We start from the raw sequence: 19,314 nt of genomic DNA, 5'->3' as shown, positions 1-19,314 counted from the left end.
AAACACTAATTTACATGACATCTTTCTTTCCATTTAGAAAAACAATGAAAGAAGACCTCACAGTGACCCATGCTGAAGTGGAAAATGGAGGGTGCCAATGGTACAGTACCTCTTTGATGGCTGACATCCTGATCTTCTCGTAGTAGTGTAGGGGGGCATGGGGGGTGTTCATGTCATAGCCAAATCCTGCCACAGCTACCTCATCACAGTTATGGAGGGCCATTGTTATGGCAACCGTCCCCAGTGTCGGAATATTCTGAAAAAACACAGAAGACAAATCTTTACTTAAAACAGGACAGGCAGTAGGAATCCTAAAGGTGGCTGGAGCAAGCTGGGCTAACACAAGGGAAATGTAAAGGTTACAAAAACAGAAGTCACGGAAATGTTTGAAAGACCATAGTCACGGCTCATCAAGATCAAGGAAACATGTTGATTAATTTTCCTAACAAAGCTGGTGGGAAAGGTCTCTCTTTCTCCTCCTTTTCTAACTCCTGTTAGAGATAGTTGGATGTCCAGGAATGAAGGTAAATTATCAGCTGGGTATCTGAGGGAGTTGTTCGGTTTATTTGCAGTGCTGAAGGTCTACGCACTCGCTTTGACAGACACACAGTGGCAGCCTCGTTGCCAGCAGGTTAATGGTGAAAGGCTTATCAGCGTGGCACTGTGACTGACAGCGTTAATCCTGCTAACAGCGTTCTGCCTGCAGGCCGATAAGAAGGGACAACGCTCCACATCCTCAGCACATGTCCACTCTCCCTCCCTCCCTCCACCGCTCTGAGCCATGTCTCTGTGGGTGCAGGCATTACAAAAGGGAAGGGCATCTTCAGAGCTATGAAGCTTTGATCCTTGACAGGAGTCTCACTGTGTACACAATGTCCTGGGCTTCTACAGTTCACCTGTCTTAGGCCTTGATCAGAAATGCCTCATCCACATTACCTTCAGTCAGGGAGAACCACTAAAGCCACGCATTATAGTTTTATGGCAGATTTTGATGTACATGGGGCAGCCTGAATCAGCATATAATGGAACACAACGTGCATTTTCTATCTTATCCCATGTGATTTGTCTGTGTTGACTCCTGGTCTAGTACTAAGATTTGAGGCATGGCCATACTATTATATACTCTCATGGCTATAGTGTTTGTGTTGTGACTCATTCATGTGGTGCTCCTGGGGCACCTGGAGGTTCTGCTGTGTGTTAAGGCTGACCTGTCCTGATACAAACAGGCAGACAGGAGAGAACATGAGCCAGGGCTCCATTCCCAGCCATTAACTCATGCCTATGTGTAAAACAGCTGACTATTGTTTTGTTCTAGGAATACAACTCAACCATGACCGAGTTCTAGGGTAGATGGCGTATTGTTTTGGACACTCTTCCAGCCTCTCTCACCCCTCTTCCCATTTGGCCGTTGTTATGTGGCAGGCCGATGAACTTGAAGGAAGCCTCCTGGATAAAGTAAGGGTTCAGGATGCGCATTTCACTGGGCTCCCTGGGGACATATCGGGCCACCGACTTCCAGAAACCTTCTGTGATACGCTAAGAGGGAGAGAGAGAGAGGGGTTAGTGTGGAATAGCATGAAAAATTACGCCAGAGGTAATTGCAAATTCGAGAACAACAGTCATACTCATACATCTACCTCTCTATATAACAATGTGACCTGTGTTGGTGGTCTCCAGCCCACTGAAATCTCCCACTCTCAGACTGTTGCATATCAATTACAGAAAAGCTCTGCCAGAGCACCTCAACATCTTTTCTCATGTCCTGCCTCATGATTAGTCATTCTTCAACCGTGAACAACTGGCCAAGTGAGAGCTGATGCAAAACAGTTGGTCAGTGAATTTTAATGGAAGTCACCTGTGCAAATAAGTCAGTGGTGCCTTTGATATTCAGAATAAAGGGTGCCTATAAAATATGGCAAGTGGCTTTGAGCTGCTTTGGCTACATGCCAAGGGCACACCCAAACATGGCCCAGCTCTGTGTCAGACAGGTTTAGTAGAAAAGGCCTTTCTGACAGAGCAACATCATAACAAAGGAATAACAAATAACAAATCCCGGGACACATGACAAATCCTGGGATTTCCCCCACCAGCCAAACCAATAACACTGGGCTACATGAATATTTCAGGAGAATTACAATGGAAGATGCTGTAATATGGGCTTAAATGTTTGATACTTGTACATATCAGAGCAACCATACTTAATCATGGGAACTACCTTTGCCTTGAGTTCAGATTGAATGCCAAAGGTCCCATTCAGATTCAAATTTCAACAATCAACGACATGTTTTTGTTGTGGAAACCAGACTGATAAGATTGAGTGAAGCTGTGCTTTGTCACACAGAGTTCCAGGTCCTGGTGTACTGTAGGAGCAGGAGGCTGGGACAGGGAGGAGAGCCAGTAAATCAGCCTTGTTTTTCTGGGAGGGTGCCATTCGCTGCAGCCCTGCTGGACTGAGCATACTTCATAAATGGTGTCCCACAAAGAGCTCAGGCACATTTAGGGAGCCCTGTGACTTTTATAGGCCACAAGGGGTGGTTTTATGGGCTCTGGGTTTATAAAAGGCAAGTAAAGAACACATCAGAGCACAAAGCCATGTTAAAATCAGTGGACCACAGGCCATAGGTTTGAGTTTTCTCTCAAAGGGAAGAGAGAGAGGGATTTGTTTTATTTGTTATGCTTTACAAGATAACTCAACCCAACACAGAAGCAAGATGATCTCCATTGCTTTGATTTCGTCTTTCACAGAGAGAGTATCTGGAAGTGGTTAAAAGACCTTGCCGAATTGGAATTCATTTTTATTTTACTCCTCCTGAGAAAGGAGGCCTCAAAGCACAATTAAACACAACATTATAATTGGATGTTGACCTGTAAGAACCTATGAAAACACAATACTCAAATTAAGAGGTGTCGAAGCTCCTAGTACACAAACACTTTCCCACAAAGAGCTGTGTCTGTGGTTCTCTGGTCAAAATTAAGTGCTAAAGTGTGAGGAAATTACAGTTATCAGGACCAGATGTAATGTAACAAAGCACCAACCTACCATCTTACTATGTGGCTACCAGTTAGCACTAAAGACAAGACTACAGAAAGATCATCAAACAGTACGATATTGTGACAAAAAAGTCTTATTTCTTTTATATTATAGACAAAACATGACTTGAGGAGTGGGATACAGGAATGCACAATACACTGTGGAAAATATTAAAAGGTTAAAAGTGAAAAGCAATACCCTGAGATGAGGCATAGAGAGGAGAGGTCAGGGGCATTAAAACACTGATGAAAAACAAGTAGAGCAAACAAAGACAGGCAGAAAAGGAAGACCCTGTATCAATATACCTGGGGCCATTAGGGTAATTACCAGAGGCCTGCGCTCTGCAGAGCATTCCTGATGGCTGTGTCAGGCCAGTTACTGGGATACCTGTGACTGAGATGTCCAGAGCGCTGAGGTATGTGGAACCTGGAGCAGGTAAAACCCACACAGCGCTGGTATGTATGAGCTGTTAGCGTAGCACTGTCACTATGCTACTCCATGTGAAGACCTGAGCTCCTCACTGAAAGCCCAGCTAGTAATCCTGTCTGACAGGGACAATTTTGCTCTCTAAATGAGAAGGAAACCCAACACCTCTCCAGTAGTAGTTAGAGACAGAGGGAAGGGAAACCCATCTGGACAGAATAGAGAGGATCAAATAGACAAGCAGGACTCAGAGACACCTGACACATTCTTAGTATTCATTGGCACAGTACAGCCAGCTGTGGTAAATTCCCCTTGTTCAAAAGAATTGTTAACATTTAGCACATTTTTCTATGGGGATAACCTTTGTCTCCAGAGAACAGTGAGGCTTCGGTTTCCCCACTTGGTGAGTGGGCCATGAGTGTCATTTGTACCCCTATTGCACAATGCAGGCACTCAGTCTGCCTCTGCACTGCAGTTATCTCTGTGCCATCAGTCTCCTGCCAGTCGACACTCTTGCTCATTCATAACCAGTGACAATTGTGAGTGTGTGTGTGTGTGTGTGTGTGTGTGTGTGTGTGTGTGTGTGTGTGTATGTGTGTATGTGCTGGTCTGGTAATTGCAGCCTTGCAGTAGTGGGAGTAGCAACTTGATCTCCCATTCTAAAAGCTTGTGAATGAGGATGGTCTCATGCATCTCAAAGGCCTCCCTGATTCTTTAACACCATATTGTTCAGCAATTAGACTGTGTGTCAAATGTTCAGCCTGTATTCCATATCCTTATACTATTACAAATACAAACATTCCATGTCTACATGTACAGTATAAACATACACAAATGCTACGTTGTCCAGATAAGATTCCTTGAAAGACTGTTGGAAAAAAACAGCAATGTTTTATGACTTCCTTGAGATGAGACGCCTTTTTAACTTTATGCGTCAATAAAGGAGTGCGGAGGAATAGCAGCATGACTCTCATGGCTGGTTGACTCCATAGTGTCTCTGCCCCCACCTCAGGGGACCACCCCAGTGTTCTCCACTGTCTATTGACAGGCCAGGTGAGCCAAGGCTTCCCTTACTGCCTTGAGCACTGCTCTGACACAGCTAGAGCTGAGCTGAATCCCATGCTTTGCCAGGCTAGTCCCCTGCTTGTACCTCTGAGCCCCGGAGCCTGGATGGACCAGGACCAGACATGAAGTCTGTCTCAGGAGCCTGCTATGAAACATCAGAAAAAGTGGCGGTTCTAATGTACAGACCTCATAACTATGCTTGTGGATGTATATGAGATGAGATAATGAGATAAAACAAGAGCATTATATCCTAGCCTTTCTTTCTCAAGAGAAAGAAACAATGAAGGGAGTGAAAAGCAGGTATGCTGTGGTTCAAACTGTAGGAATGTGTTCTTTTCCCATTCAAGCGTGCAGGACCAGGATCACAGTGACTGTAACCAGAGCCTAGTTCTCAGAAAGGAAAAGCCTTTCCGAAGCTCTACAAAGCAACCATGGAATACTGGTCTGACACTGAGGCCTATAATAAAGCTTTAAATTAGAGGGAAAGTAGTATGGATTAACAGATGTCTGGTTATTATCACTTCGATACAGGCAATGTGGATTATTATCCCTTAAATGCGTAGAAATACCACAAGAACAATGACACCTCGTAAGTCATTTCTCCACCCAGTCCTATTAGAGGACTGCTTCTCTTTAGAGGCTTGCTGTGACAGACAGTCTACGAGAGGAAGCTTGGGGTATGGTGCTCATGTGGTAGTGTACTTGGAGAAACATGAATGACACTACAGCAGTCAAGGTAAGGCACACTGTTATGAGGAAAAAGACACTTATCTTACTGCTGTTGCCATGAATCATGTTTGAGAATCAGTTAGGACAGCTAATCTATAATGTAAACAGTCAATAAAGCTAAGCTACGGTGGCTGTCAAACATCATCTTCTTCTACTCTTCTCATCACTTTAAAAAACAAATACACAGTTGAGCCAAATTCAAACTTGTTTCTCATAGTCAATTCTGCCGAGTGGGGAGAGTAGAGTTACAAAGTTGCAAACACATCCTCACAGAATGCAGAATATCCTTGAGTTGAACACACTGGTGTAACGTTAGCTACCTCTGCTATGGGCATGAAGAATTGGGCCTAGATATGCAACAAGGCAATTTCCTTAGTATTCGCAGAAAACATACAAAAAGGGAGAGAAATAGAGAGAGATTTATGAAGCATTATTTACTTAAAGAGATAAGGGGAGTTTATTCACCCACACAGGCTAGCCAATTAAGCAGGTCATTAAATGGCTGTCGCTCACCTCTGTGAGAAACATACTATACTGCCTGTCAGAAAAAAGGGGCTTCCCTACTGTAGGTCTGACCAGATTACATCATCAGTGAAGAAGGGGACAAAGATGTATTTTGGTAGGAGCGCTTAGTGGTGTAGCACACTAATGTGCCTACCACGTAACTGCAAGGTTTCTGCTTCGATTCCGACACTCGACATATCTTGCATTTCATCCCTCCTCTCTCTCACCCATCCTTCCCGTCAACCACTACTGTCTCTATCCCAATAGAAGCAGAAATGCCCTAAAAACTATGGTGGATCTATGGTGTCTAATTCCTTTGTTATAAAAAAGGACTGTGGAGGATATCATTATATGCCTGTACAGACAGCAAGTTAAGTGACTCTAGATCACCTTGGGTCAGCTTTGGCTCACACTGTGACAAATCACTGATTGGCTCAGACAGCAAGCTAGCTCTTGTCCCTTACAATCCTTACAATCTTCTTTACATTCACAAAACAGTTTATTTGCATGATCCTAACAGCATGGGTATTTTGTTGAAGTTGACAAAAAATATATTTGTAGTTCTGCCCAGGGACTCACTTCTAACTTCCCGCTGCCCTCTACTGGTTAGCTTACGCTGCCTTACCAGCTTCTCATTAAAGATCATGTGCCGGAGCCACTTGAAGTCCAAAGATTTGAAGGCAGAGAGGACGAAGAGGGACTCCCTCTCATAGCGCTCAGTCTTCTGGATGGCCCCCTCAGGATAAGTGATGCGTATGGTGGTCTTGGAGCCTACATCTTTCTCATAGCCTTTCACCGGGGCCTCGTTCAACCTGCAACACAGGGTTGACTGGGGTTAGGGCTCTAGTAGTCTAGTCTTGCATTGCCAGACTTCCAAGTTTCATTAGCACTCAACTTTTGTCATTAAAGTCTGGAGAATTTAATAATTGGAAAGTATGTTTGAATGGAGAGCAGACGGCCGCTGACATTTAGAAGTGATGTTTCGAGAACAACAATGCCTTGCCCCTTTTTTGTTACGCTTGAGAGGAAAAAATGTGTCAGCATTAGCCAATTAACTTAGCTTACATTGCTAACAGGCTATGATTTTGAAAATAGACGTTGTTGAAGTGGTTTTATTTTTCCTGGAATTAAAAGTTGAGAAGAAAGACTTGAAGCAAAGGTTAAGGTTCTAGCACAGAGCTGTCCCAGTAACAGAGCCTTATGTTGGTGATGTGCTGGACTGACCTTGCAACCACATCGTATTCATCAATCCTCAAACCCATAGACTTGTTGGAAAGAATTCCACCATTCCCCATGATGATGCACCTCTTACAACTTAAGCTAGAAAAGCAAGAAAAAACACAACATTGTGAAACTGGCGTAGGAGTATTACTCTGAACACAAGTGCTGTAAGGCTCTGTAGTGAGGGCAATGTAAAGTGAAATGCTGTGATGAACTTCATTATAACATGATATTTACTTGGGCTATCAGGCCCACTGACAGCCTGATGTAGTAGAGAATGTGACCTCTGTTTAGTCTGAGTTCTACATTCCAGGTGCAAAAATAAACACATTCCTAATTTTCTTAGCTAGACCTAGTTGATGAAATCTGGTCTGCATAGTGGTTGTGGAAGGAATCATGCCATTAAAAAGACAAAGCCAAAAGTGAAATCTAAAAACTTCTGAACACTGTACCACATCAGGCCATCTCTGATTAATTTATGTTCATCTTTATGCTCAAATATGAAGTTGAATTAGGCTACTTGGGATATTTTTGCGAAACCCTGGTGAGTTTGCATGTATCTGTTTTTTTGTCTCTGGATGTTTTTTAGATGCAGCCACAATCCATAAAGGAATCATTTAACAATACTGTCTCTACTGGTTATTACTAAAACAATACTCTATACTGTAAAGTGCGACCCCCATAAATATCTGCACAATGTCACCACTGTTATTCTGATTTGTAGGTTAAGGTGGACGTGTGGTCGAGACAGAGGAGGGTTGACTGCGGCTGACGTACCTGTCCAGTTCATCACCCAGACCGTAGTATTTGGTGGCTGTCAAAATAATATCTATGATCTTTTCTGGGGAGAGAAGAGAAGAGGGAGGAAGGAACAACATCTGAGTACAGAATAAAAGTCAAAAAGAGAGGCTCATCCACATTCCAGCCAGCAGCATCACGTCAGCAGGCAGATGAAGGTAGTGTTCTTAGACGTGGACTATGGACTGCGATAAATGAGGCAGAGGGGCTTGAAGCCATGCTGGGTGGGCTGACAGAGGACGGGTGAACACTTCTTCATGTTATACAACCCTCAGAGATGGGTGGCCAGACAAGGAAAGAGCAGGGCCTCATATACCTCCTGGATTGGAGAGATGTATACAGCGTAAGACACTGGGGGAAAGAGGCATGAATCAATAGCCGGAGAGAGGAACAGCATTTTTAAACAACACATTCTCCGGCTGACGGGGGTAATCCTGGGCCCTCGGGGAATGGGGTTATATCACAGCCTCAGAATACAGGCCTTTCTCTCTGAAGTACGCTCGACTTCATTCAGGGACACTCCTACTCAGTCTCTATAAACCTCCTCATCTTTAGTTACTGCGCGTTAAGCAGACAGAAAAGTGCAGTATAACAAATGCAATCCAGATATTTTTCAGACCATCCCATTAACCTAATTGCAGAGCGACTGCACACTCACCTGCCCTATTCTGAGGATCAGGGTTAAACCAAGATAAACAAAAAAATTGGAGTGCTCTGAACCACTCCACCAGATCACTTTGCCATGAGATGTGAAAACCACACAAATAACTGCATAGTAGTTGCGTGATGTTCTTGATTATTGACAAGATTTCAGGGCATGAAATTGCCATTAACACTTGGGTGTCTAATTGTCAGACTCAATGAAAATCATAACCGCTGATGGACATAAGGTGGAATCAATCCTTTTTGAACAATGAAATCAGTCTATTGAGGAAACTGGGATGGGATTTGAATGAATGACATGTTCTTGTTTTCTTCACAAGACTGCATACAATATACTAGAATTAAGGATCATTCAGAAGTAACGTTAATGTCAACAGCATTGATGAGGAAACATCCAAAATGACATTCTGTTTTGCATTTCGGTTCGGTGACCAATACAGTGTGAAATAGGAGGGAGAGCCATTGTTGACGACTGCAGTGCTATCACATGCAAACAGACAACGTAACCAAGCTGGATAGGAGGTTGAAAGGACTGGCTCTTCATTGAGCCAAACCACAAGGCTGATATCATAGAGACCTAAGTGACACCAACCTCTGACAATGAAGGACTCCAGATCTACCGACATGTCTCCTTCAGTGATCAACAACAGGAGAAGGCTTACAGTGTGACCTTAATAACCTATCTTCAGGCAGATGAGGAAAACATGTGAGGTGTGATCCTTCAAAGTGGCAGAAAACGCCCAGAACGTGTCAAAGAGTCAGTACTGGGCATCCTACATCAGCCATGACGGCAGTCAGGCCACAAATACCTCACTGATTAGCTGATGCTGTGTCTCAGACACAGGCTTCATAGCTAGCTAATCATTTCACCATTAACATCTGTCTTTACAACAGCTTAGAGCTAGGTGATCTAACCACAATCTGTGACTGGTAGACAGCGTGATGGTTAGACAGGGCTGCTGTTAAGTGTAACACAGACAGGCAGAGGGGTTACAGACAGACGTTTGCAAGAACACAGCACAATACACTCCAAGAGAGACAACATGTGCATTATTCAATAGCGATTTCCAATTGATTTCATACCATTTCATACCATTAAACATCTGTCAAATTAACCTCAAGTGTGTTGTAATATCAACTTCAGAAGAGGTTCGGTATGTTAAAACATTCGCAACAAATGGGTGATGTCATTGTTATAAAGACAATAAGTATAAGTGGGGACGGGTTGATGCTTGGATAGCCAGTTCTCTGCACAGCAAGAAGGATCAGTGATGTTCTGGATAAAGCCAGCATTACACTGTCTGAGCCCAGAGTCAGGCATTCTCCCTTCCCCCCGCCCCCAGGGCCACCTCTCAGTCTGACTCTCCTTGCAGGGTCTCTGTCTTAGGCTCATCTCCAGTGGTCACTGTTTGTTCTCAGAGGCCAGACATGCGTGATTGACTTAAATATAACAGATGGGCATTCGATCAATGGCACCTTTCTTCCTCTGTATGATGACAGGGTAGGCAAAGAAGCAAATGTCATCCAACTATAATCTAACTAACAGCACAGTGATGGATGTACAGTTTAGCTTTCTATGGTGATGGAAAAATATAGATGCATACCTTGCGATTTTATTCCAAAAGGTGGAAATAAATTGCTGATCTTGGAAAATCGTCTAAAATTCAGATCAAGGAACATGGGTGCTGGTTTAGTGAACCTGGAAATACAAAAACAAAGAAGCGAGAGAGCACAAGTTACAACAAGTGAGAGTGAAAAATAGCAGGCCATCAATATCAACCCAAACCCCACACAACCCTTATGAGAACCCTGGAGATCCACTGATTAATATGGGAGCATGCTTTAGAGGATTAGAGGGGTTGTGTTTCAGGTAATCCACTGGCTGTCTGTGTATTTATCAGCACAGAGAAGACAACCAAAGAAAAAAGAGGTAGAGAGAGCGATGGGAGGGGTGGTGGGGAGGGGTGGTGGGGAGGGCTGGGGGAATCCTCGAGTTGATTGGCTTTAACCATGAGAACAGATGCAGTGACCATGCATCAGTCTAAAGTCTACAGTTCTGTAAGATATACCTGTCCTCAAAATGTGACACTTAATACGTCAGGTACTTTTTTAGAGGGGGTTTTTAATTGTAAGGGACAATTTCTAGTAAAGGGCACATATTGTAAGAACGGTAAGACTCCCTTCATATTTACACTCCATAGATGTGACCACTTCCACTTAGTTTATAAAACAAAATGTTAGTTTTTCAAATCCATCCAAGTCCAATTGTCTTTAAGGCATGTTCAACAATGCATGTAAAACGCAAATTACATAGTTAACTAGTTTTTGTTGCTTTAGTGTCTCAACACACATTTAGCAAGCTATGGCCTATTTACTGCTCACATCTGTCTCCACTTAATAGTAGTAGGCTTCAGATGTACAGCCATAGAAAGAGGCCTCTGACTGAACCCAGTGGTGTGGCACCCCCCTCGTTTTAAACTAATGCTCCTTTTTTTAAATATATTTTTTAATTTTTTATCAGGATCCATCCCCAGAATAAGGAGGACATACTGTAGGAGAAAACATTATTGTAGGAAAGAAAAGACCCCACCCAGAATTATACTGGTCAGATGGATTTTGTATCAGCATTAGAGATCAACTTCAAACTCAATTTAACTCAAGCCCGTCTCTCTGCCAGGAAACCGATGGTGTGAGTAAACCCAATGAGAGCTTTTGACAAGGCCAACACTCTTAATTAGGTGGATATTTACATGTTGCACTGATGCATCATGCTTATAATTTCAAAACACTAAAGAATAACAAAATCTATCACATGGGACTTCAAAATCAATCAAAAAATGCATGAAGAATGAGCCAAAACAAACCATGAGTAATTAACTTCAGCGAGGCATAATTTGGCTGTTTGACAAAAAAATGGTCTTCAAAATACATTCAAGAGGGCCTATGGACATTAGATCTAACTAAAACATTCGGCTCTTCACTTTCGACAAAGGAAACTTGGAAAGTCATTTCTGTTCCTATATATATATACACTCACTGGCCACTTCATTAGGTACACCTGCTCAACTGCTCGGTAACGCAAATATCTAATCAGCCAATCACATGGCAGCAACTCAATGCATTTAGGCATGTAGACATGGTCAAGACGACCTGCTGAAGTTCAAACTCAGAACATCAGAATGGGGAAGAAAGGTGATTTAAGTGACTTTGAACGTGGCATGGTTGTTGGTGCCAGACGAGCGGGTCTGAGTATTTCAGAAACTGCTGATCTACTGGGATACCATCTCTAGGGTTTACAGAGAATGGTCCGAAAAAGAGAAAATATCCAGTGAGCGGCAGTTCTCTGGGCAAAAATGCCTTGTTGATGCCAGACGTCAGAGGAGAATGGCCAGACTGGTTCGAGATGATAGAAAGGCAACAGTAACTCAAATAACCACTCATATATATATATACAATCTAATATATGCTCTAAAAAACAACTCTAGAAGGTAGACATCACATGGAAAAGAGAAAGGATTTCTTTAACCCAGACAACCCCTCCAGTCTTGGCGGCTGATAATTTCTTTTCATGTGTAATATAACATAATGAACAGCAAATTAGCCCTGATCTGGCGGGAAATAACAATTGCTAATCAGTGAATGTTGGATGAATGAATGAGCCTCCATTTCCTCTGGGGCTCAAGACCTCTCTCACCTGCTGCTAGTTTGCACCGAGAGAGAAGTGCAAATATATGGGTCAGTCCTACATTCATCTCATGATGCCCAGAGCATATAAACCCATAGCTCTCAAAGGAAATCCCCCAGTGTTGTTTTATAGGTCCTGATCTTCCCTCTCTGCCTGCTTCATTAATGAGGCTCTCTCAGAGCCTTGGTGGACTCGGGAGTTGCGTGTCTCCAGAGCTAAACGAGACCAGATAAGTGGATGGAGCCCATGGCTCTCTCACGCACTGGGAGGACAGCAGAGCAAAATGGGCCAAAAAAAGATTTGTGCGTTGTATGGCCTCCTATGAGGCTGATGCATTCAAAGTCTTTTTTCAGACAAGCTCTGAGAAAACATACACAGGTGAAGGGCTTTCATGGTGTGGAGCCCTCTCTGGCACTAAATAATTCAGAGGCAGAAATGGGATCTTTCATCTCTCACGCCACTCTGAGCTCAGGAAGACTTCCACATGACAGGACTGTCCATTGAACAAGACACATAACTATATACAAGAAGAGCACCTGAAAAGAAAAGAAAAGAAATGGAAACTGGATCACTGGCCACAGTCTTATCTTGTACAAAAAGACAGTTGCACATGTAAAATGCCATTGTCCGTGGTAAGTGAAATTAGACACCTGACATTTGTAATGGATGATGATGTGTAAAATAGTCTCAGTATGAACATCTGTTTCCACAGCTCTGTGGTTGGAGATCATTGACCTTTCGCAAGTGGAGAAAGGCACAGGCCACAGAACGGTCACTGTCTTCACAGGGGGTCAGTGAGTTTGCTGTGATCCTTGAGCTGTCAAACAAGGGTCTAAGTCACTCGGCCATTTTTGTGACCTATCGTCTGCGGTCAGATCACCTATGACTCTCCATGGCTGTCACTCTTTAGCTGGGGCACACCAGACAAAGGGCCAGTGGTTGTCCAGCAGACAAGGAAACAGCTTTATGAGTAAGGGTTTTTCTAGATAGAGGAAGCAGCTCATTCCCTGTGAGTGTGAGGGGCTTTCTGTGGGATCTGAGATGGAGACGATAATCTGTGTGGGTTTATTGTGCGGATGGTGAAACACCATGAGTGGCATGTACAGTAGAACACTGAAGATTAGAGCGTAGTGTTGAATGGAGTCTTGAGAGGAAAGCTGCGGTCAGACAACCTAAGGAAACTGTGAATGATGCTGTTGTCAAAGCAGCACTATCGTCTCAATTGAAGTACTGTAGCAGAGTTATCTGTAATGTATATGACATGGCTGTGAACATCAAAATAAAATTCTACCATTCTAAATTATGGTCAGTGACCTGAATCTATGGTAAACCAAATTACCCAAAATAACCATTGAAAAAAAACACATAAAAAAGGGAAAAACATGGGCTTTTGCTCACTTTGGATAGATGGCAGTCATCTTGGCAGCTGTGTAGCCAGGCTTGCAAACTCCCTTACTGAGATTTCCATACTTGTATATCAGCTCCAAAGGCCTGTAGTACAAAGAGGAAACAGAGAGATTAGGTCAAGCAAGGATGAGAGTGTGTGAGCAAGAGACGCTCTTGAAATGCCTAGGAGAGGCAGGAGTACATGTATACTGTGGGAGCTGGTAAGAACAAGCAAACAAATCACTGAGGCAATGAATACCAATAGGAAAAAGAAAAAAATGTCCCTCATAGACCTGATTACACAGAATGAAAACAAACAGCCTAAATATTAACTATTCAAATTACTCATTTCATCTATCAAAAAGGAATTGAACAAGCACTTGCTCTTGCATGTAGTGTATTAAGATACTCTTGAAGAAAATAGGACATAACATCTCCCTTGGAGGTCAGGTTAACAAGATCAGGACTAGTTTAATCAAATTATTCTACAGCAGGCTAAGAGCCGACACCATCAAAAAAAATCTGAGAGAAGGTTATATGTACAGAAGGCCTACCGCCTACCGTAAGGCTCAAATATTCTAGAATATATTTTGAGTTTAACAGCTGAAGTGTATTCACATTAAAATAAAGGGCTATTTGGTGAAAAACTCACATATTTATCTACAAAAGGGAGGGGGGTGCGTCCGAGACGTTGTTTATTTTACATTAACTCTCACCTCTAACCGCTGAGTCAGTGTAACACAAATAATACCTTTGGAAGAGCCTCGCATATCTACCAAAGGGCCAGTGTGGGGAGAGACAACCTGTTGATTGTGGAATGTATACAGGTGGAAGAAGTCCATCACATATCACCAGGATTTATTTCTAGCAAACTAAAAATATCCCAAGAGACCGCTACAATTATTAGGTCTAAGGGTTAGATGTAAAATTGTTTCTACTTCAGGGTGGTTGGTGGGCCACCAGTTGTCAACAGATCGTTTGTTAACCAAATGGTCGACCTCACAGAAAGAGGGTCAGTTCCACACTCTTAATAACACACACATTTTTTATTAATTGTTGCTCCAAACAGCAGATTTTAACCTCATTAATAACCTACTTGGCTCTGACTTATTCAAATAAACAGGACCCTGTGGATAAGCAGCTCCAGAAACACGATCAATTGGAAGAGGTAGGGAACATCACCATGGTATTGCATAACACATACATGCATTCACACATACTGTAATACACAAGTGTCTTGTGAAAAGCCTTCAATTACTTGTGATGAGGGGCCAGAACAGAGAATGGCCCTACAGTAACGACACTGTTGACAGTCCATACAGTACACACATCATGTAGCCAAAACATACATGCACATGCTGTAGCCAAAACAAGAAGCAACCAATCTTGAGCTCATTAAACACTGAGGTGAGTGGTCAAATCACTACACAACGGATAGGAGAATGCAGAATAGAAGGGAATACTTACAGATTGCCATCGAGCTTCAGCAAGAATCCCTGTTTGTCATACACTAGATAGACAGAGAGCGAAAAAGAGAGAGAAAAGGTATGATTTAGATGACGAGAAAACAAGAAGGAATAAAAACAAACACTGCAAAACAACTTGGAAATATATAAATCATACTATGTGGGCTATGGTTGCTATTTCTTTATTTTTTTTATAGGTGAACTTTTCAGGGTTGAAAGAGGAGAGACATAACTTCCTCTTAAAACATGACTTTCACTTTATAGCAGTTATGGGTCATCTACAGAGGAGGACTAGATCCATAGGTAGCATAAAGCTTAAAGAAAACTGCGCTCAACTTAAAAAAAATAAGATTATGATTTCTTTGAAGTGGAGGCAATGAGATAAAATATAATTATGTGGAATTTTCCATTGCGGTGTCATAGGAATCATAGAACATGAGTCAAAAATAATTCCTACTTACAACATTTTCGTCTACAATGTCTGTCTGCAATCAACATGTTCAGAGGTCACAGTAGTTGTCCTTTAAGCTAGTAATTACCATTTCCTCTCTGGCCTTTAGATAAAGGGTTGTAAAATGACTTCATTGCAGTGGAACACACACAATAGTGAATGGAACAGACAGGACCAAGAGGATGATATTTGCGCTTCCAACAGCAGTGACGGGGGTGGCCAGCCAGAGGTCAGATGCTTTTCACTGAATCAAACTGACTTACTGAGGTCATGATTAGGTGGTATGCCAACAACAAACACACCTTCAAAATTGAAAAATTGCATCACTAATACCTGCCGTCAAACCCAGTTTCCTCAAACCTATGATCAGACTCCCATGAATATTCTTTGCAGTCGGACTATATGCCGTAAATATATGTAAAATAATAAACAAATTATGTCTATAACCTTCGATCGGTTAGGTTAGGGTGGTTGGTACTGAATAGAACTGGTTAAAGGCCTAGGCTACCAATTGACCAGATTTAAATTAATTTAATCTGAAGTGAAGACTTAATTTTATAGCATAGCATTATTCAGTTTTTGCTGTTTCCCCCCTTCATTTGTAGTCACAGATCAAAGTTTGAAGGGGTTCACTATTATTATTATTATTATTATTATTATAGTCCCCCACAATGAAATCGGGGAGGGGACTACGGATCGGTCTCTGTCCGTTTTTGTACAAGACATGTCACAACAATCTGTCCATTCGTATGTCACATGCTTTATCTTTGACACCACTGGGACAACTTTGATGAAACTTGGGTGAATGATGCGTCTTGCCATAGAGATTGTTAGGAGTTTCAAGGTGACACTGATTCATCTTGTGATGGTGTGGCTAAAGTGATGGTTGTTATCATTAAAAACGTCATAATAGGGTGCAAAGAGGAGAGCGCACCTCAGACCGCACCTTTTGGCCAATTGACTGTTTTCAAATAAAACTGTCAAATCCTTGCAAATGAATCAAAGAAGCACTACAAGCTCCAGTAACTTTTCAGCCTACCTCAAATCCGTGGACTGCCTTCAAATAAACGCGAAGCTGTAAGAAGCAAGACTGATAATGAATCAAATGTAACTCACTTTTTCTCCCTTAAGCGTTCCGGTAACCTTTCAGTCATACATCTTAATAATTGTCACTAATTCACAAGAGGGGCGCTACATCATTCGTGGGGGACAACATATTTACTGTACACTTTATAAATAACTTTACACATAATTATATCTATTATTAATATAAAATCTATTCTATCTGCCATCTGCTCATCATAGTACCCTTGATAACTTAGCTGCATTTCTCCAACCCGAGGTTTAAAATAATGAATAATGGATACTTCTCAGAGAGTATTAACCGTGTTAAACAAGGTTGTCCGTTATCACCATATTTAGTTGTCATAGCCATCAAAATGCTAGCAAAGATTAGATCCAACAATATGATTATTATTATTAGGGATTAGAGATTCAGGTCCACAATCCCAAGTCCCTGCTAGGTCTTATTAGGACTTGGACAACTTGTCTAGTCTCTCTGGATTAAAACCTAATTATGAGAAATGTACTATACTACATATTAGATTGCTGAAAGATACAACTTTTTAATTACATGATGGAGCAGAAAACATACTTGGTATTAATATCCCCAAAGATATAAATGAACTTACTACCATACATTTCAATACAAAGTTAATTTAAATATACAAGATCTTGCAACCTTGGAGGGAAATACCTATCCATTTATGGTTAAATCACATTGATCAACTCCATAGTCATATCTCAGCTCACATATTTACTTATGGCACTACCAATTCCAGATACTCGTTCTTCAAATGATATGAAAACCAAAATATTTCAGTTTATTTGGAATGGTAAGACAGACAAGATTAAATATGACTATATGAATATGGGGGATTGAAATTATTAAATATCAAAGCATAACCTCTCACTAACCTCTCACTAAAAGCTTCACTCATAAACAAAAACTATACTTAAACCCAAACTGGTTCTCTAGTAGAGAAGCTCATCCCCTATTTAAAAAGGGCCTTTTGCCTTTATATAGATTACAACCTTTCACTCTTACTTTGAAAATGGAATCTTGTCCAAAGTATCACAATTGTTAAGCCATACAAAGCTGGTTACAATTTAAATTTTCTCCAGAAAAGTCTGATCAAATATAACAACAAATAATATATTTAAACTGAAATATATTGATTGATAAAAAAACAATGTTTATAGAAAGAATGTTTCACAATGGTATCATTTTTGCCCAAAAAATGGAAGAGGAGAAGGTAAGGAATTAGCTTTTCTGCCTTTTTTAAAATCACAAGTGGTTGAAAAAGATGAGTATAAATAGAGCAGTATACAAATGTAAGATTAAAAAACACTGACTACTGTGCCATACAGGATACTAGTTGCTAAGAACAGACATTACTGTACAAAATTATTGCAACCAAAACAATGCTCACCATATAGGGCATTGAACAATAACCACAATGCAGACTTTGCGGTGAGGAAATCAAGGCAATAGATCAACTGTTCTGGTATTGCCCTCAGGTGTCTCACTTTTGGTCGAAGGTAAGGAATGACTGGCAAATAATAATATTTATCTAAACATAACCCTTTCATTTAAAAAACAGCCGAAATTAGACCATTTTGTTTCTAACCTCTTGATACAGTATTTAAAGTTAAAAAGACACAAAGGGGGCAGATAAAAAGTAAAAAGTAACAATCTTTAAAACTTCCGGGCAGAATTTGATTACATTGACACAGACATGGCTCCAGAACTGAACAAAGCCCAGGCCTCTCATGACTCGAGTTATCAAGCTCTTTCATGGTGCTATCTGCCTGCTGAAGCAATCAACTTAGACCATGCACTTTGCTGCTTAAAAGGGAACAAAGCACAAAAGAAAAGAGAGGACAGGCACGGGGAGATAGAGAGAGAGAGAGAAGTCGGAGCTCTTCAGGAACACAGGAGATAAAGCTGGCCAACTTGGGCATGAGCTGATCTAATCCTATCTGGTTGTGGGAGACCACAGTGTGTGTGAGTCGAGAAAAGAGCTGTGGTGAGGTCCATGGAGAGCTGATGGGAAGGCTTGTTATGAAGGGTGGTTAGGGAACAAATAAGGAGGTGCTTGTTATTGCTGGGCAGTGAGGTTGCTCTTGCAGCACGTCCATCAGGCGAAAGCAGCAGGCCCCATCTACCTCTGAGCTACAGTATAGTGTCTAGTCAGAAGAGTCTATGGGTCCTGTTCTTACAAAGACATCATATCTCCCTCACAGCAGGCTGGATTCAGTAGTAATGTGGGGTTAGTATGTCACATTGTAATGTTCTCTCAAGGATCTTAAGCTTTGATCCACATACTTTCAGATTTACAAATTGAACAAAGTCTCCAATGGGCAGTAAACCAATACCAACTAAATAGTACTTTTCCATGAGAAGATAAGAGTCTTTGTAAGAGATATCATAATAGGTGTACATACCATATAATAAGCTTGAACTGGTGGCAGTTTGGAAATGCTTCACAATGTTGGGAGGTATTGGAGTATGCTCTCATTCAACCACACATAAAGTGGATAATCATTTACATATGAATATAAAAACTTGGTTGTCCACACAATATTGAAATTTGCCATCTGCAATAACAAGATAGAGGTGTTTGTTCATCCCATTTATGATGTAGCCTTTGGTAGGTTATGATGAGAATTATTTAACAATCAAACCTCCCAACATGGCTGCCTGATTTGAATGTCGCAGGGTTGGCTAAATTCTAAACCTATACCTGAGCTTAATAATTGTCCCACGGAGAATATGCTATCCAATCCTGTCTCTGAAACAAACGTGTGAGAGTTAAATACCATGGCAGTT

At 41.5% G+C, this 19,314-nt stretch overlaps 1 protein-coding gene across 1 annotated transcript in view; it reads right to left on the bottom strand.

Annotated features, from left to right (window-relative positions):
* st3gal3a (ST3 beta-galactoside alpha-2,3-sialyltransferase 3a) overlaps window positions 1–19,314 on the bottom strand; it is a 30,795-nt gene that overhangs the window by 6,796 nt on the left and 4,685 nt on the right. Inside the window, exons 3-10 of the mRNA XM_083672152.1 lie at window positions 14,973–15,015; window positions 13,518–13,610; window positions 10,039–10,133; window positions 7,751–7,814; window positions 6,977–7,072; window positions 6,378–6,564; window positions 1,390–1,536; window positions 110–256 (exon numbers count right to left, since the gene is read on the bottom strand). Of these exons, the coding sequence (XP_083528278.1) occupies window positions 110–256; window positions 1,390–1,536; window positions 6,378–6,564; window positions 6,977–7,072; window positions 7,751–7,814; window positions 10,039–10,133; window positions 13,518–13,610; window positions 14,973–15,015 (872 nt within the window). The remainder of the gene's footprint in view (window positions 1–109; window positions 257–1,389; window positions 1,537–6,377; window positions 6,565–6,976; window positions 7,073–7,750; window positions 7,815–10,038; window positions 10,134–13,517; window positions 13,611–14,972; window positions 15,016–19,314) is intronic.

The sequence above is a fragment of the Argentina silus genome (genome assembly GCF_951799395.1).
Source record: "Argentina silus genome assembly, chromosome: 6".
In the NCBI taxonomy this organism is placed as follows: Eukaryota; Metazoa; Chordata; class Actinopteri; order Argentiniformes; family Argentinidae; genus Argentina; species Argentina silus.
Note: the sequence above shows the minus strand (reverse complement) of the source record. Positions and strands in the feature narration are given on the sequence as shown.